This window comes from Pongo pygmaeus, chromosome 4 (assembly GCF_028885625.2).
Source record: "Pongo pygmaeus isolate AG05252 chromosome 4, NHGRI_mPonPyg2-v2.0_pri, whole genome shotgun sequence".
In the NCBI taxonomy this organism is placed as follows: domain Eukaryota; kingdom Metazoa; phylum Chordata; class Mammalia; order Primates; family Hominidae; genus Pongo; species Pongo pygmaeus.
In genome coordinates, this window is record NC_072377.2 from 159,649,917 (window position 1) to 159,675,679 (window position 25,763).

The window sequence follows — 25,763 nt, forward strand, 5'->3', positions numbered from 1 at the left end:
AGAGAATGAGGTGATCCCCAGAAGGATCTGGGCCTTTTGAGCTGAGACATCGCAGCATACTGCATGCCACATTCCACATTTCTGAGCAAGAGATCCCTTCTTGGAAGGGAAGCAGAGATGAGGTTGGATAAAAGCCTGGCCTTTTGGGGCAGATAGACCTAAATTTTGTCTTTATCGGTTACCAGCTATGAGACCCTGGGGAAGTTACTTTTTTGTGCTTCAGTTTCCTCATCTATAAAATTGGATGTCCATGGGTCCACATCAAAGGGTGATGCTGACCCCATGAGACAGTGTGCATAAAACAGCACAAGGCTTGGCATGAAGAAACTTAATAACTTATAATTTATTTTTAAGGTTAAACCCATTCATTTTCTATATTTGGAGGTAGAAAGTAGGAGGTGTCTAGATGGGCCTGGCAAGGAAGAGGGCGTAGATAGTGCCTCCGATCACCTGTGACTCCTTCCTCTGTTGCAGCCCCCCATGGGTGAGGAGGGCAACCACAAGCGACACTCAGTGGTAGCAGGAGGTGGCGGCGGTGAGGGCAGGAAGCGGTGCCCCTCCCAGTCTTCCAGCAGGCCTGCTGCCGTGATCAGCCAACCCCCTACACCACCCACCGGCCAGCCCGTCCGGGAAGATGCCAAATGGACAAGCCAGCACTCGAACACACAGACTTTGGGAAAGTGAAAAGCTCCTTAGCCCTGGGGCTTGAGGGGGGAAAGGGGTAGGGTGGGTAAGAGTCCATGGGGGTGCCCAGTCCCAGGAGAGGGGACAATGAAGGGACAGGCCTGGAGTTACTAGGACAGGCCTTTGTGCTGAGTAGCAATGTGTACACCATTTGGGCTATCAGAGGTACCCCTGGGCAGGAGCCTCTACATCCCCTTCCCCCTCCTCTCTCCATGACTCTTGACATCCTAGCTTCTTCTAAGGGGGGAGGGAAAGGGGGGAGATTTTTATATATATATATACATATATATATATCAAGTTTTAAATTATTGATAGTTCATCTGGATTACCAAAATCACTCTGCAGCCCTGCCCGCGGCTAGTAGGCTGCAACCCTGGTCCCCACCCCTAACCTCCTGCTCCCTCTCAAGCCAACTATGCAGCCCATAAGAAGGCCCTGCAGGCCCCCCATTGCCCAGCACTGTCCCATAGAAGGCTCTGGTGGTACCTCTGGGCCCCAGGAGCATCAGCCCCTTGATCATCTGGGGTTTGTCATCACCGTGTTTTCTCCCTGCTATTCCTACCATGCCCTTCTGCCATCTTCTGGGAGAAGGAAACCAAAGGATCTAAAACTGGGGTTTGGGGGAAGGTTTCAGCCTCTCCCCCACTCCCCTTGCCCCACACCCTTTACTCCCCAGCCCAGAGAGACGCTGCTTTTACCAGGAAAGACTGTTGAAAGATGTTTTATTTTATTTTTCTCTGATCTTTCCATCCTTGAGAAAATGGGGAAAAAAGAAAAAAGACAAAATCGACCATAAAAGACCAAAAAAAAAAAAAAATCAGAAAACCCCCACCTAATCCACAGAAAGTGATGTCTTTCCCCTCCCCTTGGAATTTTTGTTTTGTTTTTGGAAATAATATTTTTTTAAAAGTTGCCTTATTGTGGAGCGGGAATCTGAAATACCCAAATGCCTGTTTTCCTCGGTGGAGTCAACCCGAAGAGCTCCCACCTTCTCTGGATATGCCTGGGCTTGGACTGGCTAGAATCTTTCTCTGGACTGTTGCATGTACAGTGCCTCCATCCTGGAGGCAAGAGAGTTGGGAGTGGCTCGAATCAGAGCCGTGCCCAAGATATCCCTGCTGTTGCATCGTTTGAAGCTGACGTCCTGTGTCTGTACACTGCTGCCACTGTTGTGTCCTTGCTCTGCTTGCTGTTGCCTCACGCCAGGCCCCGTCCTGCCGTGACACCCTTCATCCTACACTTGGAACCCCAAGGCCAAGTTGGTTCAAACTGTTGGAGAACAGAGTTGGCCTGCATCTGGAACACACTTGTCCTCAGCTTGACCATCTCCCCACACCCCAGAGTGGAAAGGTGAACACCTGCAGCTGAGGCTTGGAAACGTTTCTTGTGTTGCCCTGAAAAATCTGAGACTTCAGGGAGGCTCTGTCTCTCTTAAAAGGTGGAGAAAGATGCCATTCTCTTCCTAAGGTCTGGTGGAGTCTCCCCATCTTGCATACCCTTCTGCAAGCCATCTATCTCTGCTCACTCTCCAATTGACCCGCCTGGGAACAAAGGATGAGGAGGAGTTGGGGGCTGGGGGGAATCCTGCCAGTTGGTGAAGCCCCGTGGCAGGAAGGTATATGTGGACATAGAGTATACCTGATTCTCTTCTTCAGCCACTGACTGCTTGGGTTGGGCTGTGAATGACAATGGAATGGCTGGAGTCTGCTGTTAGAAGGCAGGGAGGGTGATGAAGGACTGACCCACATGGACTGGGATGTGTGTCGGGTATGGGCATGACTGCATGTTCACTCTCAGTGGGATCTGGGCAATATGGAGTTCGTGGTCCTGTTGCTTACTTACTGCAATGTCTTTGGCCCTCCTTTTCAACTGGTTCCTCTGTTGGGCCCAAAGGTTGGGAGTAGGAGACAGTATCCCAGGCTGACAAGGGCTTGTCCTTTACGTTGGGCACCTTGTTAATTTTTAGCCTGTGCCCTTCCCCACCTTTGCCCTCCCAGTGGTTGGTATGTGGGAAGCCCATCTCAGTTCCTGTGACTTCATGTCTCAAACCAAGGATGAGCGTCTGGTCTCTGCTATGATGGTGGTATCTGAGGCCTTTCCCTGCCCAGTCTGGTGCCTGCCCCACATTGTACCAGACACTGGATTCCTGGACCCCCCTTCTCCTTTCCTTTCTTTCCTTCAGGTCACGCAGCCCTGTACTGTATCCAGCACCACAGAAACCTCAGTGTTTTTCCTCTGCTGGTTTGGGGCACAAGGAAGCCTTAGGGTATGGGGAAAGGCTGTTATTACCTAGAGTTTACTCCCAGGCCAGGGGGCTGCCATCTTCTTCACAGACATCCCTGAAAGGAAGCCCCTTTGGGGCAGGGAGGTGAGGACTTCATCTCAACATAGGCTGGTGGTTGGTAGGGGAGCTTTTTCTTTTCTTTCCCTTTTTTTTTTTTTTTTTTTTTTTTTTTTTTGGGTAACATGTTAGGAGTTAATGTTGCAAAGAGTAGTTTACATCTTCACTTTCTGAAGACACTTGAATTTAGGACCGATGTATCTGTGACAAGCATGCCAGAAGTGGCAGGGGCCATCAGGGCTAACCACTTCACACCCACCATCATCCCATGGGGATCCAAGACCTGAGATAAAGCAACAGCCTGCCCAGATCCCTCTGTTCATCCTATCCCTTCCGAGGTTGGTCCATGCCAACATAACCTCTGGGCATCAGACATCAGCAGGTCTGTGTTCTCAGCCCTGTTAAGGGGCAGGTTTCTCTTTAGCCCTCTTCCTGCACCTGGGAGCAAAGGCACTACCAGTAGAGAAGGGCCATCCAGCCCTGCCCCAGCCTGGACCCCTGGGGCTCAGATAGATGTGCTGAGCCCCTATGTCAAAGTTGTTAAATGTTTTTGTTTTGTTCCATTGTAGCTTTTTTTTTTTTCCCCCTTTCCTGGTGATTGATTTTACAAAAGAAAGTAAGCTGCTTAGAAGGCCCTGGAAGGGAAGTGAGGAGGAGGGACAAGGAAGATGACTAGTTACGGAGGGTGAGGGTTGTTTTTTTGCCAAAAAAGCCTGGGTAGAGTGATCTGAATTATCTGGCACCCTCCTGAATGGAACCCCAGAGTACCTCCTGTGTGGAAGGGTCCCTGGATTTTCCCTAACACCCACCCTCTCCCCCTTCAGCCATGCTGATGGCAGAGAAGATAAGAACTTGGAGCCCATTTCTCACTGGAGAGGAAAACTTGTCATCTGGCTTTGCGGAGAAGGTTCCACCTTACGCTCGTAGTACATTATCTTTACTATGTGCTAGGATATCATATTTAAAAGGACAAAAAAATGTAAAATACTTGAATGAGCTTGTATTATAACATTAATATTATTGAGAGTATCTGCTTTCCAGGCTGAAGTGATTCATTCATTATTCTAGTCCTGCTTTAGTCCTTTGTAATTTGTGGTAATTATGCTTTTCTTTTTAATACAAAAAAATGTATAAAAATAAACACTTGAAAAGGCAAAATACTGGCTGGTCTTCCATCTAGGGTACTGCTATGGGTGTGAAGGATGGGTTTCTGGTAGGGTTCCCCCAGATCCGGAGGAACCCTGCGCTCAATGTGCACATGAAACCTCGGCAGGGGTTCTGCCATTGGGCTTCGAGGAGTCTGCCTAAGGCAGGGGCTTCTACAAGCCTTGAGTTCATGTCCACCCTGTGTCTTAAGTGAGACGTGACAGTCATAGCCAGTGCCACAAAGCAGCAGTCCAGCCTAATGCCAGGATTTCAGCGCACTTGTCAGCTTCCAAGTTTTCCATCCCCTGGCTGTGGCCTGCATTGTGTTATAAGACAGCCAAGAAGAAAAAGGTTGATGAGGCTCCTTATGGAGGGTTGCCACAACCCCTCTATGGACAGACTTTTCCACAGGGGGGTGAAGAAGGAATGATCCAGCACCGATGTGGCCTTACGGAATCCTGGTCAGCCCCTGAACCCTGAGATGGGGCATGGCCTTATTTACGTGTTCATCTGACAACTGTCTCCCATACCTAGCTTGGGTAAATGGTTTTTCTAGAGAGTTCTTTTTCACTGTTCTGGAGGTGGGCAGGTACTTCAGTACCACCAGTGACCTCCACAGGCCAAAGGAAAGTTTAGGAAATAGTGTCCAGGGCTGATGCAGACGGATTGGTACTTTGAGAACAGAAAGATGAATAAATTGAACCTTACTTTCACACATTATCGTTAGGAATGCTCACAGAGGCTTAATTTCACAGCCTGAGCTTCCAAATGCTACATCTGAAGTATTAGAAGTCTTGTAGTAGACACCCCCTTCAAAAAAAAAAACTATCCACTGGAATTCATGAAGACCAGTTTATTTTACATGCTTGCTTTCACGTTCTTTACTGGGAATTTAAGGCCTTTTTTCAGCCTTAACTTGTATACCAACCTCAAGGATTTTGTTTGATACAGAAAAGGATAGGCTGGGCCCTTCTGCCAGGAACTGATAACCTGCCTGCCAAAAGGAAGAGGGAATGACAGCCTTTTGTCCTAGGCCCCTTACAGTACCTCAAAATCTAAAGGCCTTAAAGGGGAAAAAAACCATATCTGTTCTTTCTCCTTATCTCCTACCCTTCTCTTTAAGCATACTGAAGATGGACTTTTTTCCAAATGTTTATTTGTAGGAAGAGGTGATGGGTGCAGGCCAGCAGCTGAGAACTTACAGCTTTGATGCACCAGGAGCTGTATTCAAGCTGAGGGCACAAGCCTCCTAGGGAGGGAGCCAGGTCCACCAAGGCCAGAGACAGGCAGGCGAGACTGTGGAAGGCCAGGGAGATGCTGCCTGGTAAGTGCTCAGCTGGCCTATTGGGCAAGTCCTCTGGGGTTCTAGAGCTGATAGGAAGAAGGAGTCCATTTTGATAGTCCTGCCTGGAGACTTGGACCTATCTGATACTAAGGTATTTTATAAAGCTACAGTGGATGTTTTTCTTAAGAGAACTGAAAGTTGGAAAAGGCACAAGTATATATAAGAATTTAGTAAAATGATAATGGTGGTCTTTCAAATCGAAGAGTGATCTTTAAATTGTTCTTGGGAACCACAGGGTTCCTGGCCATGTCTAGCGGCTGAGAGGAGGCCAGGATGGGGACTTTAACCCAAGCAGCTGTGGTTTTGCCTTTGATAAGGTTCCTGGTAAAAATCATTTTGAATAAATGTTGCTGAGAAACTGGTAAAGCATTCGGGGGAGAAAGGATTTTGCCCTTTGCTCGGCCATGTTTTTCCGGGCTCTTCAGGGAGAAAGAGGGTTCTAACCTTTGGTCCTCATTCAGATAGGGTAATTAGGGGTCTCGGGTGTCCCCAAAGAGCAGCAACTTTGACCTCTCCCCTTGTGGGTAAAAGGGCTTTTCACAGTTTCTCAGCAGTTGGTTTTTGGTTTCCACATAACGCTAAAGTTAAAGTTTGGTCTGCACCTCGTTGGTTTTAATCCAGGGAGGAGCTCCTGGATTTTTTTTTTTTCTCCCCCATAGAGGGAAACCTTTTGTTTGCGGTGGGCCAGAGTTAAAATGGGGCCTTTACCACTCACTCAGAGTGTTTGGTGTGTGTATGTTTGTGTGTGTGTTGGGTGAAGTGGCGACTGGCATCTGGTATGTCGTGAATTGAGACTTATAACGATTTGCCAGGGTGTCTTGGCTCTGGCCTGAGTAAGGTATGTGAAAGCCTTTTGGGGCAGGAAGGGGCAAAGTGATACCTGGCCCTCCCACCCCCTGGTCCCAGAAGGAGCTGTCGCTGGAGCCAGGCAGCCTCCAGTCCCCCTCCTTTCAGCCTTGTCATTCTCTGCATCCTGCTCAGGCCACAAAGGAGTTATCTAGGGCTGAACCCCTCTCCTTCCACAGCAGAGGACCAGGGGTCTCCTCCCTCTGACCAGCCTCCAGTCTGGGGAGCTGTGTTTTCCTTTTTCTTAAGCTAACTCCTGATCCCGTTGAGGGATACCAAGGGCAGTAGTTTGGAGAAAGCCTCATCCTTGGCCCTGCTTTTCCGGGAAGCCGACCTTTCCTCTACCCTGGTGGCGCCATCATTAGGGAGTGTGGCCGAAGGAGGCAAATTGTTAGGTGCAATCAGGAAGCCGTGTCTGCATCCCATGGCTGAGGGACAGCCAGGATGACACTTAGGCCATCTCTCACTCCATCCTCTTTGGGGAGTCTGGGATGCTCTCAGAGAGCGGGGTGAAGCCCAGCAGGAGGACATGTCTCTCGTAGGCCTTGGTCTGCTTGAACATGGTGTCAGTCCCATGGAGGTGGTCCAGCACACCCAGCACCCCATAGCACTGGTTGAACCTAGAAGAGAGAGGATGGCGCTGCAGTGCCAATGCTGGAGGCTTCTGTGCAGATCCTATTTCATTTGTGCCAGCCTCACACATTTCTCAGCCCTCCTACCCCACACCTGTCACCATCATCCTGACCATCTGCATCAGAATAAGCTGGGGAGTTGCTACCAATGCACCTTCTGGGGGCCACTCCAAACCTGCAATTTGCAGTATCTGGAGTCTTCCTTTGAAAAGCTTGCTGTGTGATTCTGATGCCCACAGTCTGAGGATCTCTAGCAGAACTAGGCTTCTTCAGGTATGAGAGCACCAGCATCAGAATCCCCTGGAACACTTAACTAAAATGCAGGTTTCCAGGCCCTGCTCCCCCAGATACCTTAGTTCAGCATATTTGGAGTGGAATCCAAGAGCCTATATTTTAAACAAGCATCTCAGGTGATTCTGGTATAGGAGGTTTGTAGACTACACTTGAAAAAGTCTGGGGCTTTCAGAGAGTATATGACTTCCTTGTGATTGCCTGCAGGAGTTTTATGCATATATGTACTTTTCTAAAGAGAATGTCCAGAGCTTATTCAAAGGGCCCAGAGCCCAAATAAAGGTTTAAAATCCCCAGTTGGAGGAGGACCCAATTTCAGAAGGAAAAGAGTAAGGTCATCCCAGTGTGGTTATTTTCCCAACCATCAGACCTCTTCCCCAACTAGCACTCACATGTAAACTGAGATACCAGTGTCTGCTATCAGAAGCTTAAGGAGGGAGGGTGATGGTTGTTGCCTAGGGACCCATTGTGGGGAGAGGGTCCTTACTTGAGATGGTGGTAGTCGTGGAATTCAGGCGAAGGCAGGAAGGGAAGGTGGTAGCCGCAGTGGGAGATGGTGGTGATAATGAGGGCCAAGGAAAACCACATGGTGATGGAGGACAAGTGGGAGCCCATTACTAATGGGCCCACTATCGCCGGTAGCATGTTGGAGACCTGCAAGCGGAGGGATGATTGAAGGCAGGGCCCAGGGAGATGAAGGGACTTAGTTGGGTGTACACTTAGCCCCAAGGTGGTACCAGAGGCAAACTTCCTTGACCCAGATCTGGAGAAGGTGAGAGTTTCGGGACTTTGATTTGTTGAAGGCATTCACCTTTGTAACTTGGGACAAATTATACAGTTTGAGCCTCAACTTTCTTGTTAGCAAAATTAAGATTAAAAAGGTTGTTGGAGGAGCCAGGTGTGGTGATTCATGCCTGTAATCCCAGCAATTTGGGAGGCAGAGGTGGGAGGATCGCTTGAGGCCAGGGGTTCCAGCCAGCCGGAGCAAAATAGCAGGATCTCAACTCTACAAAAAATTTAAAAATTAGCCAGATGTGGCCAGGCGCGATGGCTCACTCCTATAATCCCAGCACTTTGGGAGGCCAAGGCTGGTGGATCACGAGGTCAGGAGTTTGAGACCAGCCTGACCAACATGGTGAAACCCTGTCTCTACTAAAAATACAAAAATCAGCCAGGCGTGGTGGAACATGCCTGTAATCCCAGCTACTCAGGAGGCTGAGACAGGAGAATGGCTTGAACCCGGGAGGCGGGAGATTGCAGTGAGCCGAGATATCACGCCATTGCACTCCAGCCTAGATGACACAGACTCTATCAAAAAAAAAAAAAAAAAAAAAGCCAGATTTGGTGGTGCACACGTGTGGTCTCGGCTGTTTGGAAGACTGAAGCTAGAGGATCACATGAGCCCAGGGGTTGAAGGCTGCAGTGAGCTATGATCACACCACTGCACTCCAACCTGGGTGACAGAGCAAGACTCTGTCTCAAAAAGAAAAAAAAAAAGTTGTTGGGATGATTAAATCAGACAACTGTGTTAGCACTTAACAGAGCCTGGCATATGGAAGGCTGACAATAAATGGTAGCTATTTTTAAATGGGAAGAAAAAGGGCTGATGTGGTCTAAGTTCTCTGCAGGAGACCTTCAGGAAGGTGGTTGGGGCCGTCTGCCCTTTGCTCTGGGGAGAGTAGAGCTCTACTCACCGCATGCTCTATAGGGTGGGCATAGAGAGAGATCACGCCAATGGGAGCTGTCCACTCATGGTGTTTCTTGTGGATTTTCTTGTAGAATGTTGGGTGGTGAAGGAGCCTGGGGAAATAGTTAATAGTTAATAACCTGCTGATTCCTCTTTCTCCCTTCCCGACCAGACCATGAGAAACCAAAAATAGGAACTAGGGGTTACATCCATGGAGCAAAGTTGAAACACTGAGACCTGCCTTCAAATTTCAACCCCAGCCCTTATACTGCATAGTTTGGGAGTGGGTTGCTTTGCCTCTCTATGCCAGTTGTATTCGCTGTAAAATGGGATGCTGCCCAGAAAGGATTAAATAAGGAAATGGATGGGAAACTGCCCTGGCTCCCACACAATCAGAAAGGCCTTTTCTCTTCTGGACATTCATTCCTCAGTTGTCCCAAGTTGTCAGTTATGAGACAACTAGTGGTCTCCCTGTTAACCATTTAATGGGAGACTTGAGGCCAGGGAGTATTTTACTGGCCTACACTCAATTCAGAAACCTGTTCCCTTTTTTTTTTTTTTTTCTTTGAGACAAGGTCTTGCTCTTTCGCCCAGGCTGGAGTGCAATGGTGTGATCACAGCTCACTACAGCCTTGACCTCCCGGGCTCATGTGATCCTCCCACCTCAATCTCCCAAGTAGCCAGGACTACAAGTACACACCACCATGCCTGGCTAATTTTTAAAATTTTTTTGTAGAGACGGGGTCTCCTGACATTCCCCAGGCTAGTCTCAAACTCCTGGGCTCAAGTGATCTGCCCACCTCAGCCTCCCAAATTGCCAGGATTACAAGCGTGAGTCACTGCACCTGGCCTCAGTTTCCTTGTTGATCAGTGAGCCCTAGACAGGATGAGGAGCCAGCTGTGCCTCAGGCAGGGCCTGCTCACCGGTGTGAATAGTAGAACAAGACTTCCTCGATCAGCGTGAAGATGGCCAGCTCCAGGAGGAACCAGTGGAAGGTGGGTAGCTCACGGCGGCAGGGGTCTCTCCACCATTTGAGGAAGGGATAGAGGAAGACCACCATGGGGAAAGATATCATGCACTGGTTGAAAAGAACTGTGCGGATAGACTGGCGCAGTTTCACAGGATCCACCTGCCCAAGGGAAGGGAGGAGGGAGATGGACAAGAGTGTGAGAAGTAGGCTCCACCGTGACCTGCTTACAGGACGCCCTCACTCTGATTGGATTCTGGGAGAGATGTCGGGACACAGCCAGTAGCTTCTGACTGCCACCCAGCTCTGGGCCTGGAAACATTGCAGAATAAGGCCCTGGCTGCTAGGCAGGTGAGTAATACCCCTGTCCTTGGAAACTTCAGCAGCCTTCAGTCTGTGTCGGAACTTGCCTTCTTCCTGGTTCTGCACATTATCACCACTGCCCTCCCCATTTCTCTGGCCAGGCCCCATGTATTTACAGGTAACTTGGGTAGCCTCCATGGTGCTTGGAGAAGGCTGTGACTTTCTGAGTGATACCCCATGTCAGCCGTTTAGCTCGTCTTCATCAGAGAACCTTGTTCATGATTGGATGCAGAGATCAAGATCATCTGCCTCCTCACGTGGTCCAGCCTCCCTGCAGTAGGCCCAGAGCAAAGAAGCAGGTAAGCCAAGGAGCTGCTTATCCAGCTTCTTGACCAACTTCCTGGTTTTCACAGTGATGCTGTGAAGATGGGGGCCTGCCCAAGCCTTTCCACCAGGGTCCACTGTACAGAGCTGGTCCCAAGTGTCCAAACTCCATTTGGCCTCAATACTGCAGCCAGTAGTTCCCCCAGAATCAGCAACCCTTTGACCCTTTGTCAGAGCACTGGGGCTCCAGGGAACAGTCCTGTGACCATAGATTACTTCCTGGATCCTGATGAACTAGTTTGGTTAGAAGGGATTTCTCCAAGTTCCCTCTGTGAGCTGGAGGGATTTCTGCCCCAAAGCGAGACAGGGGTTCAGAATGGTCCCCAGCTTGAGGCCTGCCTCTTCCTCCAGCCTTTCCAGGCACTGCATGCATTAACTGATTTCAGAATTCACTCTTTGTTTACTTCCATCCCATTGCAAAGCCAGGTCTCGCCAGCCTGTTGTGAGAGGACATGTTAGGTGAGGCCATTACACCTTCTGGAAACCTCTACCAAGAGGCGGGGTGTCACATTTATCTATTCATTTATTTATTTAACTGATATTTATTGAGTTCCCACTATGTAGCACTCAGTGTTCTGGGTGTTGAAAATAAAGCATGAGCAAAACAAAGATTCCTGCCCCCATGGAATTTATGTTCCAGTGAGAAAGGTAGACTAGACACAACAAATATAAAAACATATGTATCAGGCTGGGCACGGTGGCTCACACCTGTAATCCCAGCACTTTGGGAGGTGGAGGTGGCAGGATCACTTGAGGCCAGGAATTTGAGAGCAGCCTTGGCAACATCACGAAACCCCATCAAATTTTTTTTAAAAAGCTGGATGTGGTGATGTGCACCTGTAGTCCCAGCTATTCAGAAGGCTGGGGTGGAAGGATCATCTGAGTCCAGGAGTTTAAGGCACACCAGCCTGCGTGAGAGGGTGAGACCCAATCTCATTTAAAAAAAAAAAAAAAAAAAAAAAAGGCCAGGCGCTGTGGCTTACGCCTGTAATCCCAGCACTTTGGGAAGCCAAGGTGGGCAGATTATGAGGTCAGGAGATTGAGACCATCCTGGCTAACACGGTGAAACCTCGTCTCTACGAAAAATACAAAAACTTAGCTGGGTGTGGTGGCATGTGCTTGTAGTCCCAGCTACTTGGGAGGCTGCGGCAGGAGAATCACTTGAATCCGAGAGGCGGAGGTTGTAGTGAGCCACCGAGATCATGCCACTGCACTCCAGCCTCGGTGACAGAGCAAGACTACATCTCAAAAAAAAAAGGCAGGCCGGGCGCTGTGGCTCACGCCTGTAATCCCAGCACTTTGGGAGGCCAAGGCAGGCAGATCACAAGATCAGGAGTTTGAGACCAGCCTGACCAATATGGTGAAACCCTGTCTCTACTAAAAATACAAAAAATTAACCGGGCATGGTAGTGTGCGCCTGTAATCCCAGCTACTCAGGAGGCTGAGGCAGGAGAATCACTTGAACCCGAGAAGTTGCAGTGAGCCGAGATTGCTCCATTGCACTCCAGCCTGGGTGACAGAGTGAGACTCCATCTCAAAAAAAAAAAAAAGCAATAATATAGACAAGAGATGATGGTGAATTGGACCAGGGTAATAGTGATGGAAGTGGTGAGAAGTGGTAAGAAGTGACTGGATTCTGAATTTGTTTCAGAAATAGAGTTAATAGGGTTCCCGGATAGATTGGATGTGGAGTATGAAGGAAAGAGAGTAGTCAAGAATGACTCCAAGGTTTTTGGCCTGAGAAACTGGAAGATTGGGATTGCCATCCACTCAGATTGGGGAGGTTGTGGGTAGTAGGTAAAGGCTTTGGCAGGACGATCAGAAATGCTCTTTTGGACATCATGAATTGGCAATTTCTATTAGTATCCATGTGGAGATGTCAAGGAGGGAGTTGGATATTTCAGCTTGGAATTCACTAAAGAGTTCTGGGCTAGAGAGATAAATGTGTGAGCTGTCAGCCTATGGATGGTATTTAAAGTCATGGCACTGAAGAGATAACTGGGGGAATGAATACAGAGAAGAGGATCAAGGCCAGAGCCCATGGGACATTCAGCATGAAGAGGTTGGGGAGAAGAGAAGGAATCAGGAAAGGGACAGAGCCCATGGGACATTCAGCACGAAGAGGTTGGGGAGAAGAGAAGGAATCAGGAAAGGGACAGTGAAGAAGTGAACAATCAGATGTGATGGGGAGCCGGGCGCGGTGGCTCATGCCTGTAATCCCAGCAGTTTGTGAGGCCGAGGTGGATGGATCACCTGAGGTCAGGAGTTCAAGACCAGCCTGGGCAACTTGGTGAAACCCCGTCTCTACTAAAAATACAAAAAATTAGCTAGGCATGGTGGCAGGTGCCTGTAATCCCAACTACTGGGGAGGGTGAGGCAGGAGAATCGCTTGAACCCAGGAGACAGAGGTTGCAGTGAGCCAAGATCACACCATTGTACTCCAGCCTGAGCAACAGAGCGAGACTGTCTCAAAAAAAAAAAAAAATTGAGGGGGTACCTAGAGAGCAGGGTGTCCTGGAAGCCAAGTGAAAAAAATATTTCAAGGCTGAGGGAGTCAGCAGCTGTGGAAATGTCTCTGGTGCTCTAATGAAACCATATCATTGGCGAACTTACCAAAAGAAATGTTGGTAGAGCCTTTTTCTAGGTGTGACACCTAATTTGGAGGCGATTTATAGAGAAAATGAGACAATGCTTTTGTGATTACTTTAGGAGAGATGCAGGCTAAAGGATTTAGGGGTCAAGTTTTATGATGTCTCAAACTTACTTTCAAATAGGAAAAATGTATAGATGCATATATATTTATCTTTTTATATATAAAGCAAAAATAAAGTGTTTAAAATTGGTGAATCTAAGTGATATGTAAATGCATAATTCTTATATTATTTTTCAACTTTCTGTATGTATTTTTAACATTTTTCATAATTACAGAATGTTGGGGAAAAAGAGTAGACAGATGGCAGGGCGTGGTGGCTCACGCCTTTTATCCCAGCACTTGGGGAGTCCGAGGCTAGCGGATCACCTGAGGCCAGGAGTTCGAGACCAGCCTGGCCAACATGGTGAAAACCCCATCTCTACTGAAAATACAAAAATTACCCAGGCGTGGTGGCACACGCCTGTAATCCCAGCTACTTGGAAGGCTGAGGCAGGAGAATTGCTTGAACCCAGGAAGTGGAGGTTACAGTGAGCCAAGATCGCAGTGTCACTGCACTCCAGCCTGGGTGACAGAGGGAGACTGTCTCAAAAAAAAAAAACAACAAAACCCAAATAAGAGTGGACAGAGAGGAATTGGAAACTATATAGATAACTCTCTCAGAGAACTTTGCTAGTTAAGGGTTGTTTTTTCTGTTACTTTTGTGTGTGTGTGTGTGTGTGTGTGTGTGTATGTGTGTCTGTTTTTTTGTGAGACAGGGTCTCACTCTGTCACCCAGGCTGGAGTGCACTCTTTGTTTACTTCCATCCCATTGTGAGGCTAAGTCTTGCCAGCCTGTTGTGAGAGGACATGTTAGGTGAGGCCATTATACCTAACCGTAGCTCACTGCAGCCTCAACCTCCTGGGCTCAAGCAATCCTCCCACCTCAGCCTCCCAAGTAGCTAGGACTACGGGTGTGCACCATCACACCCAGCTAATTTTTGTATTTTTTGTAGAGACAGTGTTGGATGGGGTGTTTTGTCATGTTGCCCAGACTGGTCTCAAACTCCTGAGCTTAGGCATTCCTCCTGCCTTGGCCTTACAAAGTGGTAGGATTACAGGTGTGAACTACTCCACCTGGCCTGTTTTTTTTCTTCTTTTTGAGTCAGTGTCTCGCTTTGTCACCCAGGCTAGAGTGTAGTGGTATGATCATAGCTCACTGTAACCTTGACCTCCTGGGCTCAAGCAATCCTCCCGCCTCAGCTTCCCAAGTAGCTGGGACTACAGGAAAACGCCACCTCCCTTGCCTAGTTAAAAATTTTTTTGTAGAGATGGGATCTCGTTCTGTCGCTTGGGCTGGTCTCGAACTCCTGGGCTCAAGTGATCCTCCTGCCTCAGACTCCCAAAGTCTGGGATTACAGGCGTGAGCCACCACACCTGGCCTGTTTTATTTATTTATTTTTCTTTTTGAGTCAGGATCTCACTCTGTCACCTAGGCTGATCTCAAACTCCTGGGCTTAAGCGATTCTTCTGGCTCAGCCTCCCAAAGTTTGGGATTACAGTAGTGAGCAACCACACTTGGTGGGTTTTTTTTGTTTTGTTTTGTTTTGTTTTTTAGATGGAAAAAAATTACCGCATGTTTGTAATAATCTAGAGAGGAATAATGAGAGAAAGAGAAGGAAAAGAAGATACAAGAAAGCAAAGAGAGAATTGCTGCAGCCATTTCCTGGATGTAGTACACAGATAGGGGAGGAATCACCCACAGACAGGAGCAAGGAGAGTTCACCTGTGGTGGCAGGTGGGCAGGCAGAGCATGTGGGTGCAGGTGCTGGTCACTGGCCAATGTGGTGTGCACCTATAAAACTCTTCTGCTTGCTTTAGTTTTTTTTTTTTCCCTAGAGACAGTGTCTCACTCTATCTCCCAGGCTGGAGTGCAGCAGCACAATCATGGCTCACTTCAGCCTTGAACTCCTATGTTCAAGTGATCCTCCTGCCTTGGCCTCCTGACTATCTGAGACTACAGACACACACCACTGTGCCCGGCTAATTAAAATAGTTTTTTTTTGTAGAGATAGGCATCTCACTATGTTGCCCAAGCTGGTCTTGAACTCCTGGCATCAAGCGATCCTCCTGTCTCTGCCTCCCAAAGTGCTGAGATTACAAGCCTGAGCCACTGTGCCCCAGCCTGCGTAAATTTTCTTTTTTTTTTTCTTTTTTTTCTTTTTTTTTGAGACAGAGTCTTGCTCTGTCACCCAGGCTGGAGTGCAGTGGTGCAGTCTCGGCTCACTGCAACCTCTGCCTCCCAGGTTCAAGCGATTCTCCTCCAGGTATGTGCCACCACGCCCAGCTAATTTTTGTATTTTTAGTAGAGGCAGGGTTTTGCCATGTTGCCCAGGCTGGTCTTGAACTCCGGAGCTCAAGTGATTTGCCCATCTCGGCCTCCCAAAGTGCTGGGATTACAGGCATGAACCACCACGCCCAGGCTTAAATTTTCTTAGTGAAATGGGAAGCAAGGCCCTCCCTCTGCCAGCAGTTAGAGGAGGAGGTGTTAGAGAGGTGTGAACTAGCCATTCAGGCGGTGGGAGAGTAAACAGAGCAGGGATGGATCATAGGAACACCAGGTAGCATTCAGCTGCCCACTTGAGGATCTGTTTCTGATGTCTTAGTTCAGGGGCCAGTCCTTCCTGGAAACAGCCAAAGACTAAATGGCCTCGTGAGGTTCTTTCCTACTTGTGTGCCCACTTGAGGGTGCACGTGGTACAGGAGCACTGGACTTGGTGTCAGATGGGATGAGCCCTGGCTCTGTTTCCTAGTAGCAATCTGATCTTGAGCTAGTCACTGGACATTTCTGAACCTCAGCTTCTGCAGAATGCAATGAGATCTTCCAATGTAGCTCTGTAGTCATTGTGTAGACCACAAGGTTGTACAGACGGCAGGTAATATTCTCGAGAGCCGATTAAGAATGTGAGCCCTGAAGTCAAAAAGCCTGCATTTGAATCATAGTTTACCTGTGTAACACCTGTGTTTCCTCATCTGAACAGTGAAGGTTCTTGGCCTCAGTTGAAGATTGTGAGCATTTAGTCAGTGGTGCTACAACAGCCATGGTTGACAGATGAAGTGTTCTCAAGGACCAAGCACAGGGTTTGACGCTTTAGGCTCTGATTCATGTCCTGCCAAGCTGGGCCTGGAGGAAGCCCCCAAGCCTGGCTGGCAGCTGTTGTCCCAAGTGAGGGGGATAGTAAGCCAGGCCAGCAGCTCCAGTTCAGGAAGGGGCCCATTTCAAAGGAGTGGGTCAAGAGCACTGTTTGCCTTTCTGGAGTGCTGGGCTGGGGCAGAAGGACCTGAGAGCTGAGGTGGTTCACCCAGACACCTGGGCAGATGCCTAAAAGATGATTGTCTTGTCTGGGAAAGAAGCCAGGATGTGGTTTGGGTGGAGCTGGGGAAAGAACCTGAGTTTCAGAATCAACTTCTTCCTTGTTGTGTAAGAAAAGGCGTGCCAGACTCAGGGAACAGTGGGACCCACTTCCCGGCGCTGTGCAAGTCGGAGTTCCTTGTAAGCAGGGTCTGGGCCTCACTTATCATGGATTTGCCCTGGTGCCTTGCACTATTGGTCGAATTGAGTATTTAGGAAGGAGGACTTGTTTAAAAGACAGCCACCACCCACACATTCAGAATCCATACTATCTGTCTATTATAGTGGAGTTATCCATTGTTTTTGCAGCTGTCTCCCTCTCTCATAACAACAGCTGTTACCCATATTCTAGCATCCAGCCATTGCTGTCTCCATTCCTATGGGTAAAGTGGAGTTGCTGCCTTCTCAGTGCCAGGCTGACCACAGTGCCATGGGGCACTACAGGCAGGTCCAGAGCCTGGGCCAGGAATCAGGAGACCAGAACATTGGTCTTGACTGGCCACTAGCTGAGTGACTCTGAGGTTGTGGGCAAATTATTTCCTCTCTTTAACCTTCTAAACTGGGGGAGCCTTGTTGCTAATAACTTGGCTCACACTGGCCAGGTCTCTCCTGGGCCAGTGGTGAGAATTCTGAGAGTGTGGCTTTAGCTCTTGCTTTCTGTGCTTTGACCAGGAGAAGTTGTGACAACACTTACAGGTTCATTCTTGCCGACCTGAATTCGGTAGCGAGAGATGAAGTTAGGTTTTCCTGTTATGTCAACCACCAATAGAAGCCCATTGAAGCTCCAGAAGAAGAGACAAGGCACTTGGATGGCACCTGAGATTGGGAAACAGAAACAGTCAGGGCGACTTTGGGTTCTCGCAGCACACAGACTAACAGAACATACCTTTTTATGGTGACTAAGGCTTCATCCTAGACATTTCTTTGCCAGGGAGGTCTTAGGGCTTGGGACCAAGGGGTTACCTGTGGTCTTGGGTAGGAACTTGGACAGGCCACTTAAGGAGTCTCTCCATTTTCTTAGCCATAATATAGGGACAACCTTCAAGGTGGTTGGTGGTTTTCATATAAATACATATGAAAGTATGTTAAGATATATAATACACTCTAAAATAGAAATGAATTCAGGTTGACATTTGGGAGTCTGCACCCACTGAACCCTTTATGAATTGCCAAGGAAGGAGAAGCAAAGGAAGTACTCTGTATGGTATGGGTCACAGTGAGCCCGGGGCTAGGAGTCAGTCAGAAAACTTAATCCCTGTCATCCTACTAACTGAGCAGCAGAACTTCAGGTGTCATCTAGTCAGTATCTTCCAAAGTGGAAAACTCATCGTTGTGTTTTTTTTTTTTTTTTTTTTTGAGACAAAGCCTCGCTCTGTCACCCAGGCTGGAAGTGCAGTTGTGCGATCATGGTTCACTGTAGCCTCGACCTGCCAAGCTGAAGTGATCCTCTTGCTTCAGCCTCCTGAATAGCTGGGGCTACTGGCATCTGCCACCATGCCTAGCTAGGACTCAGCTTTGCTTAATTCCATGTCTGTGCCCCTCCACCTGCACCCTTCATGCTCCATCAACCAAAGTAACTGTGGCGGCTGGGACTTGGAAAATACTTGCCAGCACTGTAGGGGAGTAGGATCGGTACAAACCTTCTAGAGGGCAGTTTGGCAGTATCTGAAGTAATAAAGTGAGAGAGTCAGAGAGCCAAGACAGAAAGGGAGAAAGAAGAAAAGGACACACGTCTGTTCATATGCATAAATGTCCATCACAGCATTAAAAAAAAAATTTAAGCAGCCTAAATACCCATTAGTAGGGAATGGACTAAACAGATTAGAGTATTTCCATATAATGGAATAGAATGGGAAGCTTAGAGTATTAAGTAAGGATACATTAATAGGCATGGAAAGATACCTACAATCTATTCAATGAAAAAAAGATTTAAAAATAGTTGGTATCTCATAAGTACAACTATAAACCCAATATATAAAAGATGTACACTAATATATAAACAGTGGTTATTTCTTGAAGGTAAGACAGTGGGTGATTTTCACACTTTCTATGCTTATTTGAATTGCCTGATTTTTATTTTTAACAATGAGCACATATTTACTTTTTTTTTTTTTTTTTTTTTTTTTTTGAGACGGAGTCTCGCTCTGTCACCCAGGCTGGAGTGCAGTGGCGCAAGCTCGGCTTGCTGCAAGCTCTGCCTCCCGGGTTCACGCCATTCTCCTGCCTCAGCCTCCTGAGTAGCTGGGACTACAGGCGCCCGCTACCGCGCCTGGCTAATTTTTTGTATTTTTAGTAGAGACGGGGTTTCACTGTGGTCTCGATCTCCTGACCTCGTGATCTGCCCGCCTTTGCCTCCCAAAGTGCTGGGATTACAGGCGTGAGCCACCGCGCCCGGCCCATATTTACTTTTATACCCAGAAAAAATAAACTATTTTTTACTTTGGAAAAAAAAGGTTGATGGTTACCCAGTGGGCCATCCAAGGTGTCTACCTCCTTGGAACTTCAAAGGCTGCCTGAGGAATACAGATGAAAAGCACACCATAAGATGATCTTGAACTTCTATCTCTAACACTTAAAATTGGAAATATTTTCTCTCTCTCATATTGGCTTATCACCAAGGTAATAGGTAATTTTCACAGGATTGTACCTAAAGTATATAAAATATCTGGGGTTTTTTTAGATTGCAGGTTCAAGGTAATGAAGTTTTTCTACCACTTTCCCCATATACATAGGTAATCTGCATTGTTCAATGACTGCTTAAAATCCCATTAAATCTGTCATATTTAATGTTCAGCCCATTGTCAGAGTTCTCCTTCTAGTTGAAAACAATCCTCAGGGGCATTTTGCTTTATGGCAACTGACACTTTTTATCTTCCCTTCTAGACTATGACATCATTTTTAATGGAGGAGGGAAACATTTCATTTAAATACTTCTTTTTTTTTTTTTTTTTTTTTGAGACAGAGTCTTGCTCTGTCACCCAGGCTGGAGTGCAGTGGCGCTATCTCAGCTCACTGCAACCTCCGCCTCCTGAGTTCAAGTGATTCTTGTGCCTCAGCCTCCTGAGTAGCTGGGATTACAGGCACGCGCCACCACGCCTGGCTCATTTTTTGTATTTTTGGTAGAGACAGGATTCACCATGTTGGCCAGGCTGGTCTTGAACTCCTGGCCTCAAGTGATCTGCCTGCCTCGGCCTCCCAAAGTGCTGGGATTACAGGTGTGTGCCACCAATCTTGGTCCATCTTAATTTTTTTTTTTTTTTTTGAGACAGAGTCGTGCCCTATTGCCCAGGCTGGAGTGCAGTGGCACCATCTAGGCTCACTGCAACCTCTGCCTCCCAGGTTCAAGCAATTCTCATGCCTCAGCCTCCCGAGTAGTTGAGATTACAGGCACGCACCACCACACCCAGCTAATTTGTGTGTGTGTGTGTTTTTAGTGAAAAAGGGATTTTGCCATATTGGCCAGGCTGGTCTCGAACCCCTGACTTCAAGTGATCCACCTGCCTCGGCCTCCCAAATTGTTGGGATTACAGGCGTGAGCCACTGTGCCCAGCCGCATCTTAAATATTTCTTTCTTTCTTTTTTTTTGAGACAAAATTTCACACTGTTGCCCAGCTGGAGTGCAGTGGCATGATCTTGGCTCACTGCAACCCGCCTCCCAGGTTCAAGTGATTCTCCCTGCCTCAGCCTCCCAAGTAGCTGGGATTACAGGAGCCTGCCACCATGCCCAGCTAATTTTTTTGTATATTTAGTAGAAACGGGGTTTCACTATGTTGGCCAGGCTGGTCTCAAACTCCTGACCTCATGATCCACCTGCCTCAGCCTCCCAAGGTGCTAGGATTACAGGCGTCAGCCACCACGCCTGGCCTCCCATCTTAAATATTTCTATATCCTCGATACAAGTTTAGCACATAGTAACATTATATATGTCATATTAATAATATAAATAAATGTATATTATAATATATATTAAATTGTATATAATTATTATTTGAGTGAATGTATGATTGGGGACATTCACTATTATAGATAATGCTGTTATAAATATCTATGTTTACATGGCTTTTCCTTCCATCTATTTACTTAGGCTTGTTTGGAGCCATTGAAGCTGTCAGTAAATATTTATTGACTGGCTACTTGCTGTCAAGCACTGACTGTACCAGGTACAGGGTACATAGTCTCAGGCAAGACAGGGCAGCTCTCTGTGCTTGTGGAATTACGTGTAGAAACAGGATTATTGCTCTAAACGTGCATTCATTTTTACATAAAATATTTCTTATTTTTCTACATTTTGGGAGGAGTCTTAACTTCTCAGCTTCTTTTTTTAGACATCCTGTTTTCAGACTGCCCACAAGTTTAGTATTCTTTGGGACTACCACTTTTTTGAAGTTCAAGTCCTCATCCCTTGGAATAATAAACTGAAAAGTCCCAAAGTAGAGAACAAAACAATAGAAAAAGAATTAAGTTATAATCATGCACCCACACGCTAGGTGCTGGCGGTCTGGGAACCTCACCTATAAAGAAGAGGATCCACTCCTTCCCTTCAAATGTAGTCAGCAGCCTCTCCCACTGGGCTTGCCAAAAGTAGCCAGAAGCACCCCAAAATCTCTGAAGATGCCTTGGAAGAAAAACCATTCAGGTTTCTGGGTGAAGACTAGTGGGTGGACAGCTCCTTCCCCTATGCTCTGCCCCCGACCACCACCACACTGCACCCTGGCTGGGTGGAGCCGACTTACCATGTCACTGAGTTCCAGAAGGCCACAAATGAGAGAAGTCCAGAACCCAGGATGAAAGCTGTCCTCCTCATAGAGCCCCAGATGTGTCCCTCCTGGAGGAGGGCAGGGAAGTGTCAGACCCCAGCAAGCCTCCTGCCTTTACACCCAGCTCACTGCTGAGGCACAGCGGGAGTGCTGTATGATCAGTGTCTCAACCAACCAGGAAGGCACATCTGCTGACCTTTTCCAGCTTCTGTGGGAGCCTCTTCCTTATCAGGAGCTCTCAGGCTGTACATGGGTGTGTTTATGAAAATTAGAGCTCAAGTTGGGGGAGGGAAGGGAATTAGCCTGACTCCAGAGAAACTAGCAGGAAATTCTGTCAGTCAGAGGACAGGCAAGCCTCTATCAGCCATAGGATTTCATCACCAGTCCTCTTGGCAAATGGAGATACCTATTATCTGCACATTGAAATCACCTGGGAGCTTAAAAAAAGTCCCAATATCCAGGGTCCCCTCCAATCCAATTACATAAGAGTCCCTGGGGGTGGAACCTGGGCTCCCCAGGTAATTCCAATGGGCAGGCAAGGTTGGGATAGTCATCATAGCAGCATCTGCCAAAACCGTGATGAGGAAATCCTTTCCCAGTCATACAGGCTTCACTGTGTGCATAGGCCAGGCCTATTTCTTCCATTCCTACCCTCCTCTTGCTTTGGAAGAAAAGAGTGAATTGTACACCTTTTCTGACTTTTTTTTTGTTTGTTTTTTTGAGACAGAGTCTTGCTCTGTCACCCAGGCTGGAGTGAGTGGCGCGATCTCGGCTCACTGCAAGCTCTGCCTCCCGGGTTCATGCCATTCAGACTCTCGAGTAGCTGGGAATACAGGCGCCCGCCACCACACCGGGCTAATTTTTTTGTATTTTTAGTAGAGACGGGGTTTCACCGTGTTAGCCAGGATGGTCTCCATCTCCTGACCTTGTGATCCACCCGCCTCAGCCTCCGTAAGTGCTGGGATTACAGGCGTGAGCCACTGCGCCTGGCCGACTTTTTTTTTTTTTTTTTTTTTTTTTGAGGCAGAGTGTTGCTCTGTCAGCCAGGCTGGAGTGCAGTGGCACCATCTCGGCTCACTGCAACCTCCGCCTCCAGGGTTCAAGTGATTCTCCTGCCCCAGCTTCCTGAGTAGCTAGGATTACAGGCACCTGCCACCATGCCCACCTAATGTTTGTATTTTTAGTAGAGAAGTTAGCTGGGGTTTTGACATGTTGGCCAGGCTGGCCTAGAACCCTAAACCTCAAGCAATTCACCTGCCCTAGCCTCCCAAAGTGGTGGGATTACAGGCACGAGCCACTGTGCCCGGCCACTTTCTGACTTTTAATAACCCCTCTCTGCCTTCCAGCAAGATTAGCCCAGGCTCCCAGCTGGACAAAACGACTAGCCATTCCGTGGGTCAAGGAGAGACCACTGGAAATCACTGGGAGGTCCTTGTATATTCTCCTCCAAAAGGTTCTCCTCTAAACCAGAAGTCATTATGAGCTCGATGACCAAACAATGCCCCAGATTCAGAGACGGAAAACACCAGCTGCCAGGTGTATCACCAGTTTCCATTGTACCACAGACAGGAATTACAAATGACCCACTCATATTCCGTTTCTAAACTCAGACGGGGTCTGCTCATATTCTTTCATAGGAAAGAACTGGAGGTGGTGGTCCCTACCCTGTGTGTGCCTGGGGCTCATCTGCAATTAGCTAATGGGGCCATGTACAGGGTGTCAAAGGGGATGTTGGAGGAGCTGATCTAATAGGACACTACTTTTTTACTTTTTTTTTTTTTTAATTGAGACAATCTTACTCTGTTGCCCAGGCTGGAGTGCAGGGTGCAGTCTCGGCTCACTGCAACCTCCACCTCCCAAGTTCAAGCGATTCTTGCCTCCCAAGTTCAAACAATTCTCCTGCCTTAGCCTCTGGAGTAGCTGGGATTGCAGGTGCCTGCCACCACGCCCGGCTAATTTTTTGATTTTTAGTAGAGATGGGGTTTTGCCATGTTGGCAAGGCTGGTCTTGAACTCCTGACCTCAGGTGATCTGCCTGCCTCAGCCTCCCAAAGCACTGGGATTACAGGTGTGTGCCACTACACCTGGCCAGGACACTGCATTTTAATCCAGACTTTCAAGATCTGAGGAAACATTGTTTTAATTCACCCATTCTAAGCAATCTGAATCTGCACTGAATCGTTTCTTCTCAGCATTATCCTATCCCGCTTCTGATCAAAAGACCAAGCAGAAGTCATTTTTCATGGGCAGGGATGTTTTTTTGAAGGGCTAGTCCTGAGCTTTGGAAATGAGCATGCTCACTCACTGACTCGCATTCTCTCACGTGCACACACACACTCTCTCTCTCTCAGGCTGGATTGGCCAGACCAATTGGAGGAACTTGTTCTTTTTTTTGTTTTTTGTTTGTTTGTTTTTGAGACAGGGTTATTCTCTGTTACCCAGGTTGGTCCAAAACTCTTGGCCTCATGTGATCTTCCAGCCTTAGCCTCCCAAAGTGCTGGGATTACAGGTGTGAGCCACTGTAACCCACCAGAACTTGTTCTTTTACATGGGCCATTCAAAGGTCACCCTGTGTTTGCTAGACCAGTGACTTTGGGCTTTTCCAGTTATTCCTTTGTTTGGAATTTAAGGACTCTTTTCAGGAACTTTTCTAGACTCATTGGAAGTTTTAATCTTCTGAGTTTGATCAAACCAAATTAAGTCAAATTAAAACCTCAATTTCACATACAGGATTAGATATTTGTTCAGGGATGTTGGGTTTTTTCATCTCTCTAGCAGCCCAGGTGAAGGAAATATAAACAGGACAAAGGTCCTCTGTGAAGTGCAGGAAAACGCAGTGCAGGAGTTAGCTGGGATCAAGAGCCAGTTCTCAGCTATCTCCAGAAAGCCTCTGTTGTCCCCAGGAAAGTTATAGAAAGGGGTTTTCCAAAGGCTGAGGCATAGGGCATGCCAAGGGCTACAGGCAGGAGAGCCAAGAGGAGAAGGGACGACAGTTACAACGCTTTTCAATTCCATAATGCACATTCGCACTCTGCATTCAGGCAAAGGGGTTATGGGTAAAAAGCAGTTTGTAGTCAAAATGAACTCTGCTCAGTTAATGAAATGAAGACATTACCATGTGTCAGCCACCCCTAAACCCCTAAACCTTGGGGGAGATGTTGGATGCATAGCAAGTGCAGCTATGGCAAAGAGCCACTGACTACATTCTCACCAGTTTGGGGGCGAGGTGCTGGCATTTACCTGCTTTGACTTTTCATTGTGTAGCATATGTCCAGCTTCTCCTTTCATCTGGAATGAGAAAGCACAGGCGAGCCGGGGAGTTATTTTCATAAACATATAAGGAAGTAGGGAGTGGAGAAAGTCAAAGTGTATGGCTAGCAGTGATTTAAAAAAAAAAAAAAAAAAAAAATAGGCTTGTTCTTCTTCCTGAAACCAGACAAATTGATTTGAAAACTTACATGGAGAGATAAATGTACAAGAATAGCTAGAAAAATGCCAGAAAAGAAAAAGAGTGGTGGAAGGGTGGGGGCTACTAGGTCTACCAACTACAAAAAATGCATGATAATGCTTTTTTAAGAGACAGGGTCCCACTATGTTGCCCAGGCTGATCTCAAACTCCTGGACTCAAGCTATCCTCCCGCCTTGGCCTCCCAAAGTGCTGGAATTACAGGCATGAGCCACTACACCTCACCAAAAATGTATTATAATGTTTTTTTAAAAACTTATTTATGCTCTCTTCATTTCTCCCTTTTATTAGAGAGCTGTTGCTGTAAGAGAAAAAAATGAACTTACCCAGAACTCAAAGAGTAGTTCTAGCAAGTTGGTTTGGTTTGTTCTTTTTTTTTTTTGAGACAGAGTCTTGCTCTGTCACCCAGGCTGGAGTGCAGTGGCGCAATCTCGGCTCACTGCAAGCTCTGCCTCCCTGGTTCACGCCATTCTCCTGCTCAGCCTCCTGAGTAGCTGGGACTACAGGCGTCCACCACCATGCCCGGCTAATTTTTTGTATTTTTAGTAGAGACAGGGTTTCACCGTGTTAGCCAGGATGGTCTCGATCTCCTGGCCTTGTAATCTGCCCGCTTCAGCCCCCAAAGTGCTGGTTTGTTCTTTAGTATTACTTGTTGGTTGGTTTAAAAACATGGACCAAGATTTTTCTGAAACCAATTAACAGTTCTATGGAAAAGAAAAAGGATATGAATATCAGGCATTAACCTCCTTTAAAAATGCAGCCTAACAAGAATTGGCTAGAAGGACAATCATTAGAAATATATCTGAGGGCCGGGTGCAGGCAGCTCACATCTGTAATCCCTGCACTTTGGGAGGCCAAGGTGGGTAGATCACC

At 47.4% G+C, this 25,763-nt stretch overlaps 2 protein-coding genes across 7 annotated transcripts in view; one reads left to right on the top strand and one right to left on the bottom strand.

Annotated features, from left to right (window-relative positions):
* Positions 1-4,183, top strand: part of LARP1 (La ribonucleoprotein 1, translational regulator) — a 134,529-nt gene extending 130,346 nt beyond the window's left edge. For all 5 annotated transcript variants that reach the window (XM_054487196.2, XM_054487197.1, XM_054487193.1 and 2 more), the window contains exon 19: positions 475-4,183. In XM_054487196.2, coding sequence (XP_054343171.1) covers positions 475-684 — 210 coding nt within the window. In that variant the 3' untranslated portion in view covers positions 685-4,183. The remainder of the gene's footprint in view (positions 1-474) is intronic.
* Positions 4,184-5,009: 826 nt separating this feature from the next.
* Positions 5,010-25,763, bottom strand: part of FAXDC2 (fatty acid hydroxylase domain containing 2) — a 32,282-nt gene continuing 11,528 nt past the window's right edge. For both annotated transcript variants that reach the window (XM_054487198.2, XM_063665302.1), the window contains exons 2-9: positions 24,665-24,712; positions 21,402-21,493; positions 21,180-21,283; positions 17,363-17,484; positions 9,897-10,102; positions 8,980-9,085; positions 7,773-7,939; positions 5,010-6,982 (exon numbers count right to left, since the gene is read on the bottom strand). In XM_054487198.2, coding sequence (XP_054343173.1) covers positions 6,826-6,982; positions 7,773-7,939; positions 8,980-9,085; positions 9,897-10,102; positions 17,363-17,484; positions 21,180-21,283; positions 21,402-21,493; positions 24,665-24,712 — 1,002 coding nt within the window. In that variant the 3' untranslated portion in view covers positions 5,010-6,825. The remainder of the gene's footprint in view (positions 6,983-7,772; positions 7,940-8,979; positions 9,086-9,896; positions 10,103-17,362; positions 17,485-21,179; positions 21,284-21,401; positions 21,494-24,664; positions 24,713-25,763) is intronic.